General features: G+C 46.0%; 1 protein-coding gene across 2 annotated transcripts in view; it reads right to left on the bottom strand.

Annotated features, from left to right (window-relative positions):
- Positions 1–2,732: 2,732 nt before the first annotated feature.
- Afap1l2 (actin filament associated protein 1 like 2) overlaps positions 2,733–8,016 on the bottom strand; it is a 90,100-nt gene continuing 84,816 nt past the window's right edge. For both annotated transcript variants that reach the window (XM_071610692.1, XM_027930229.2), the window contains 6 exons: positions 7,338–7,577; positions 7,083–7,254; positions 6,729–6,884; positions 4,781–4,974; positions 4,545–4,670; positions 2,733–3,820 (listed from right to left, as the gene is read on the bottom strand). In XM_071610692.1, the coding sequence (XP_071466793.1) occupies positions 3,794–3,820; positions 4,545–4,670; positions 4,781–4,974; positions 6,729–6,884; positions 7,083–7,254; positions 7,338–7,577 (915 nt within the window). In that variant the 3' untranslated portion in view covers positions 2,733–3,793. The remainder of the gene's footprint in view (positions 3,821–4,544; positions 4,671–4,780; positions 4,975–6,728; positions 6,885–7,082; positions 7,255–7,337; positions 7,578–8,016) is intronic.

Below are 8,016 nucleotides of genomic sequence, written 5' to 3'. Positions count from 1 at the left end.
CAGTGCCCACTAGCCTCTGCCAGGGCAAAGGGTACCCTGGCCACCAACGCCACTGTTTGGAGCAGTAGTCGAACTTGACATCACTAAGGGTGATACTGCAGACTCTAGGTATGTCAGTAAATATTTACTTCTGTACCCAGTTGTACTTTGTTGAGGTATGTCATCTGCCACTTTTCCCCTGAGGAGAAACGTGAGATCCTGGAGACTACGGGAAATCTGATGGCTGTCTGGGGTTCATTTTGCCCACCACAAATGCTAGACAGGAAGTGGTGAGACGGTAATGCCCAGCAGAAGGTATTTACTAGCATATCATTTGGACCATGAAGCAATGGCACTTCCAAATGGGAAAAGTGTAGACTTTTTCACTTCCTGGAAGATCTCTTGTGTGCATTTGCTTTTAGTTTGGGGACTTACTGGTGTTTGTGACTTCTGTGTCAGGGAGACACTAGGAAAAGTCCCAGACCGGAATTTGACCAATTAATGAACTTGGCTGGCTACAGGGGAGGGGTCAACTGTGCAAATGGCCCAGGTCTGGAGGGGCCTTGTGTGGTTGGTCTGGCTCTGGGTGACAGCTTCTTGGTGGGGCTTCCTTTTAAAAGAGTTTACGACCGACAAGTTAATTATGGAGTGTTTATTGAAAACTTCCTTTCCCCTTTTAGTGGGGCAGAGTAGAATTCTTAAATAAAGGTTAAAGAAACTTACAGGGACTTTTGCTTTTTTACACTTTTTTATACGTATTTCAAGAGGTGGTGTTATTTATTTAAAAGGAATATTTGCAATTTTTTTCTGGCAAACTGAGTATTTACTCCTGCAGTACTTAGGAATCAATTCTTTCCCTTGGTCATGTTGTTTAGAGTTGAGGTTTTAGTAGAAAAATCCAGAAACTTTTATCAGTGTTTCCTTCTTTTCTTTGTGGTGCTGGGGATGGTTTTTGTCTTTTTAATATAAATATTTTGTTTTACGTGTAAAAGTACAAATTTAATTTAAATACCAATTTAAGAAATTCAGGATTTCTGATGTTTGAAAAGTGTTTAAAGAGTTATCACCATGGTATTATTAGACATTAAAAATTAAAAGTCTGGTGTCCCAAGCATTGGGTCATTTGTGTTCTAGGGATATTTTTATTGATAATCAATTTTATGTTATTACTGTTCTTCTCAGAAGGCAATACTCGGACAGGGCCACATGCTCATCCAGGAGATGCTGATCAATTATATTAATTCATTATCTTTAATAACAATCATTTTGTCATGTAGGGTCTTTGCCTTGTTCAAGGCTATTTGGCTCCTCATCTGGATTACTTGGACTTACATTGAAGGTCTTTACCTTTTTTTTTTTTTAAAAGAGAGAGAGAGAATTTTAATATTTATTTTTTAGTTATTGGCGGACACAACATCTTTCTTTGTATGTGGTGCTGAGGATCGAACCCGGGCTGCACGCATGCCAGGCGAGCGTGCTACCGCTTGAGCCACATCCCCAGCCTTTAAGTTTTTGAGAGAGAGGATCTTGCCGTATTGCCCAGGCTGGTTTCAAATTTGCGATCTACCTGCCTTGGCCTCCTGAGTACCATGGGTGTGTACCACCACACCTGGCTTGAATTTTCTAGTGAATGGACCACTGGCCAGATGAACCTTTTTAATTGTCCCAATAGAACTGGCATTGCCTAACCAGTCAAGCCCTTTTCTTTCATTTCAAATTTATTTCTAGCTTTAATTATGTTTTATTTACATTAACTAAAGCACTGAAGATGGATCATATATCTTTTTATTTTCCTGAATGATCCTGGTGCCAGCTACCCTCTGACCACTCTAGTGTCCAGGGAAATACCATCTATAAATGATAGCTTTGTCTCTTCCTTTTGAAGTTGAGTACTACTTTTTCTCGTCATTTCCCTTCTCCAGGCTCTCCAGAATGTTTTTAAAAGTAGCAGTAATAACACTTACTCATAACTGGTTCTTAACAAAAAGGACGGTCATTTTATCAGGTGAAGGATGCTTGTTCCTAGCTCTTGATGAATGAGAATGTTCATTATGAGCATTGAGATTTATGGTATGCTTTTCCCACTCCCTTCAAGAAGTTTTTTTCCCCCCACATGTAGTCTGTTAATGTGATAAATTATACATTTGTATACTCTCATCATTGTTCAAAAAACATTGCTGAATTTCAATGATGTTTTTCCATCAACATCCAAAAGTGAGATTTGGTTTTTCTTTTGGATATGTATAGCATTTTTGATGACTGTCGTGGAAAACCTGTTTCTCAGACTTTTACATGTCCATAGCACTTTCTTGTATCTGTACTTTCGCCTCTGTCAAGTCTGCAATTCTATACAGCTTTTGGGTTTTTTGTTGTTGTTTTGCATTAATCTTTTTAATGATCCAGAATTTGGTTTTGTCCTTTTGTAAATAAACATTTATGCCGTGAACTTCTTTCATTACTATTTAGGAGTCTGTTTAACTTATAGGCAATTGAAAAAATCAATATGCCTATAAACAGTTTCTGCAGATGTTTCCAGAGAATTTGGTACATTGCTAATTATACTATTTCTACTATTACAATCCTCTTTTAGCCTTAGCTGGTGACTTGTGTAAGAGGACTTTGAAATCTCTTGCTGGGATTGTATCTTATGGTTCTATCAGTCTGTATATATTTTGAAGTTTAAATGTTTGGCCCTCAGTAGTTCATCAGGCCCTGCCCCAAGTTATTCCATGAAATACAAGGAAAACCTGAAATACAATGACCATTTTATTAAAAAACAAAAAGAACTAACTCACTTGGTTCAGGTCCCCAAGTGTTTATGACATAGGAAATAAATGCCCTGGGATTAGAAAGACAATACATTTTTTAAAAAAAGACTTTTAGCTCTCAGGAATCCTTGTTAGAGAACTAAGGCGGGGTATAGATGAAATGTTTCAACCTGTGTTAACAATGCGATCACAGCACAAGGAAGAGCGACACTATACTAACCGAAATTCACCACAGGAACTAACAGAGCATCATATTAAATAATTCTCCTGTTCAAAATGGCCTGACTATAGGACTGAATCTGTAAACATAGGATAATTTTTTTCTATAGTCATGTAAAAAGTCAGATTTCAAAAGACACTTTTCACTGTTCTAAACGATGGAATTTTAAACATTTCTATACAATACAGTATCACAATTTTATTTAAAGGCAGTTGATTCAGGGCTGCCTTGGACCGGAATGAAGACCCTTGGTGCGATCAGTGCCTCAGCTGGATACCAAATATTTCTCTCAGCTACTGTTTCTTAAAATTCATGTTGCAGGTGGTATTGATGCTGTTTAAAATCACTAGAGACTAAGTTGGGCCCACAATCACACTGGAGATCAAACTTGAAGGCAAGGGCGGTTTAACCCCCAACTCTGTTGGCATTGGAAATGGCGCTCAGGTCTTCTCAGTCACCAAAGCCAGGGGGACAGGGTCCTGATACCTCAATTTTTCTTCTACCCCAAAGTTTAATCACCAGAAACTTTTCACTAAAAACACTTGATTAAAAACCAGAAACAGAACATCCCTAAATACAATGTCTTGTTTACAGCCAATAGACTCCAGTCTCCAAAGAAGCCTTATTTTGGATTTGCTCCCCTGGGCTCAAAAAGGGACAGAGCCAGCTCTTAACCAAGCTTTCCATTCACAGTACCCCAGTCCTGGCTTTTTCTTCTAAACAGACTCACCCTTTCTCAGAGTCGCTGTTTCAGTGAAGACTTTACCAAAGCAGGATTGTCACCAAGGTCCCAATGACACAAAAGTCTTTAGATGGTGTTCATTTCCTAACTTGCTCCTTTCTTCTCCCATTCCTGGAGCACCAAATACCAGCACACCCCCCCAAAAAAAGAAAGTTATTCTCTGTAGCAACCTTTATATACACAGAAAAATTTAAAGCACAGAAGCAGTTACAAATAGGACGAGTATGTTTCAAACCTGTGTGCTCATTCCTTCAAGGAGCACCTATTAAGAGATGGCCTGGCTCTGGCAGAGTGCTGTTGACCATAACAGTGAGGGAGGGGAGGTCACCTGCTCTAATGGATTGAACACCCAGTGGGTTGGTGCCTCCAACTATCTCTAGCAGGACAGAAAAAGCAGTGTCCAAAGGCAACTCCAGGCATGTTCTTTATTGTACAATTGAGGTAAAGACTAATGCTACTTTGTCTAGCCCTCAGGGAGAGACCTGATCATGGGATCCATCCATCCATTGTTGGGTGACTTGTTTATTTAATTTTAATGGTAGAAGGCCTTTTGGAGGCACTGATTTTTGTGGTCTGAGCTGCAGCTGGCCCATATATTCCACTCAAAGCCAAGTGGTGGATAGGTCAAGGACAGAAGTGTCCTTGGGGCTTACCGATAAGAACACTTGAATCAAGTGTAAGAGCCTTCTGGCTAATCAAAGGCACAGTGAAGCCAGAGTCACTGACTTTCTGTTGAGAGCTGAGCCCTCATCAGGACTGGCTCCCACCGCCACAAAGAAGAGCCACATCTTAGCAATGGTTCTGCTGGCCCTTGAGGCTGGCAGTGACTGCTTACCTTGGCTTTCTGGAGGACGGTGCCCTTGCCTGTGACCATGACAGAAAGAGGCCTGTTCTTGAGGGCGGTTGCAGAGTTGACTGGGGTGCAGTCTGGGGGGGAGGTGGAGGCGGCGGCGGCTTTGGGCTGTGGTTACAGGAGGAGAGCAAGGGTTGAGTTGGGCAGGAAGACATGACCCACTTCCCCCAGCCCACGTCCAGGAGGCCCAGCAAGAGCTCAGAGGAGCTGGCACTCACACGAGGGCTCATGTTGTCCAGGTGGGTAGTGTCTACAGTGGTGCCCAGTGTCACGGGCCCAGCCTCAGCCTTCTTCAGGTTGTCCTTCACCTCCATGATGTTGAGCTCTAGGTCCACACGCCTGCTCTCCTCTATCCGACACTCCTCGTCAATTTCCTTCAGCTTCTGTTCCAAGCTGGCCAGGACTCCCTTGTCTGGAGACAGAGAACAGCATTTCAGCTGAGGCCAGGGCGCCACGCTGAGTGGAAGGAGTTTACACACACCCCTGCTGGAGGAGGACCCAGGTGGACACAGACCACAGGTCCAGCTTTTCCACTGAGAGGTGGGATGGCCTGTGTGTGCAGGGAACAGGCTCTAGGTCCAGATCTTGTGTGAGCGTTCTACAAAGCCTGGGAAATCTTCCTTGGAAGGGTGAGTCTCTTCTGGTGGGCTCGCAGGGGTTCTGAGATCTTGCTATTCTTGCAGCTAAAGCATGAGAGAGGCTGGGTTCTCTGGCTACCCCCACAGTTCCCTCTATGCTCTGGGTCTTGTGCTTCCCGAGGCCTGACCTTAGCCCCTAGGGATAAAATACATAAAAGAGGGCTAAGAAACCACCTGCAGGCTGCAGGAGCCCATTGCTGGAGGAAAGGATGGCACCACATGGGGTCAATATAGTCCCAAGTGTGAGTCAACAGCCACCAGGTTGTTTGCAGGCTTTGTGGTAATTGATCACCTGCGGGCCTCAGTCAGACACAAGCTGTAAGAGGGGCCACTGTTTAGGGAAAATTCATAGAGAAAAATTAAGTGGAGAATATCTGAAGTGATATTTTTGGTACCGACATTTAAAGACAATATAGTTATTTGCTGGTCAGTATCGATACTTGGAGAATCACTTATCATCTGGATCTCAAGGGCTTATTTGCAAGGAGAATAAACCATAGTGAAAATTCTCTTCTCCAGCCTGGACTATCCATTAAGGAGAAAGGGTAGGGAGTCCCTGCCTCACACCAGCCGGGGGCTTTCAGGGCTTTCCAAGCACCGTCACAGATGAGCCTGGGTCACCCACATCAGCTCATGTCCCAGCCCTCCAGTATCAGGTGAGTCAAAAGTAAGCCCAGCCAGGAACACCTCGGCAACAGAGGGTGGCTGTTTAGAGTGACAGATGATAGATTGGGGTAAGAAAGTGGGAGAATGACCGATATCAGGCTTGGGGGGGGTCCAAAACTTGATTGTGGTGATGGCTACAAAACTATGAATATACTAAAAACCATTGACTTGGTCACTTTAAATGGGTCAACTACATGACAACTATCTCAGCAAAGCCAGTATTTAAAAACTGGGTGACTGCAACCCCAAGACCTTCCTTTAGCAATCGTAAGCTTCCCAGAAAGCAGCTACATTTGTCCCCATACCTACTATGCCTATTGGGCTTGTTCATGCAACTCTAAAATTTAAATATTAAGTGAGCACAAAGCTACTGTCAGAAATTCAAGGTTACAGTAGGTTCTACAAGAGGGAAGTTGCTAGAAAACAGTTGTCCAGCGATAGGAGAGTGATTTGGAAGACAATCAGGAAGGCGTCAGATTTGCTTTACAAGTATCTTAAACTTTGATTCACTTCAAATGAGTGAGTCTGGAGGTCGATGCTTTACCAGTGTGGCAGAGACCATTCTGCTAACCCACATCTCAAAACAAGGCCTTGGCAGGGCATCGAAAGATGGGCCCAGGAATGGTACTTTTTTTTTTTTAAGATTTCTACCTTAAGCTAGCCAGCTACCTGCTGGTCTGGTTGGGCTGGGTCAGGGGTCCCTCTGTGGGATTGCAGCCTTTCAGACAGGGCTAGAGGGGACAAGGGTGTGCCGCAGGTGAAGGGGCTCAGGCCCAGAGATCTGGAAGCCAGCGACAAAAGCCCTTATGTCCCCTAAGCTGAGAGCCCAGCCCTGGACCCTCCCCACCTGGAGGCCCCTTACCTGCACACTTTAACAGGGTCTCTTTCAGCTCCCGTTTCTCTTTCCGGAGCTGAGCCAGGTGCCCCCGGATCTCTTCCTTCTTCTTCTCGAGTCTGTCTTTCTCCTCTGTGTACCGCTTCACCTCAGCCTCTGTCCGATTCTTGCCAAGTTTGATTTCTGTAGACCCAGAAGGGGATGTTCCAAGTCAGCCGAGCTCGATTGTTAGGGCTGTCCCCAACTACTCCCCAGACTCAGAACCCAAGGCTGGAGCAGAAGATACCTCTTTGAACCTATTTCCTCATCTGAAAGGGAGGGAATAGGGCTAACTTCTCTGAGCCAAGTACAAAACGCTAAGTGCTGATCTTGCATAGGTACCTGCACTGGTCACTCGCAACCTGTCCTTCACAGGTGGGCTGGCGCTAGCTGGGGTGACAGCCACAGTATCGGGGCAGTTTGGTGGGAAGGAGATTCTCTGCTGCTCAGGCTGGAATTTGACTGTGGTGATTCTCAGGGAAGGCTCCTCGGGCTCCCGGCTCTCCAGCTGCCTCTGTGTGGGGAGAAAACACAAAATTCATCTGGAGGATGGGCACACAGGAAGGTGGTCAACCCTCTGCAGGGACCGGCCTGTACCTGCTGCTCTGGGTTCTCTGCAGACTTGGTGCAGGGCTCATCTGGGGCCGGACCTGGGTCTGCAGGGAGGGCCTCAGCTGGATCATCGAAGGGTGGAGACGGGGGGAAGAAGGTCTGAGCCTGGGCTCCGCCGGAGCTGTACAGGAAGGACTTGACTGGCGTGAGGTCCAGGTACACCCGGTCAAGCTCACTCTCAGAGGGTGCATCTACGGCAGGGGGGGCTTCCTCCGCGGGTTCCACCTGCAAAAGAGGCAGATGCCATCCAGCATTACTCCGTTTCCCAGTTGTGACGGGGCACCAGCCCTGCCTCAGAGCGCCTGTCTCCTCCCGGGGTTCCCAGACACGCCAAGCCTCCTGTTGAGACCTGGTAGTGCCACTCCAGAGGCTGGAGGAAGACTCAGGCCCAGCGTTCACCTTCCCTGACCCTCACTTCCTCATCTGTACAGAGGGAACCGGCAGCGCTTCCCGTAGTGGGTGGGATTCAATGAGATCACCCGCAGAGCCCCAGCAGAGCAAGGCTCCATGCCAGGAACTGCTGGGTAGTGACACCCACCTCAGCCCTGTGTGGGACTGGATGGCTAAGGGTGCCACCCTGCCCCTAGCACTGCCGCAGGCCAAGCCAGGCCATGTACAGAACTGAGCCAGCTGCACCTGGGGTCTACACTGATGGCCTTCAGGT

This window comes from Marmota flaviventris, chromosome 4 (genome assembly GCF_047511675.1).
Source record: "Marmota flaviventris isolate mMarFla1 chromosome 4, mMarFla1.hap1, whole genome shotgun sequence".
Classification (NCBI taxonomy): Eukaryota; Metazoa; Chordata; class Mammalia; order Rodentia; family Sciuridae; genus Marmota; species Marmota flaviventris.
The sequence above is the reverse complement of the archived record's forward strand: the minus strand, read 5'-3'. Positions and strand labels throughout refer to the sequence as shown.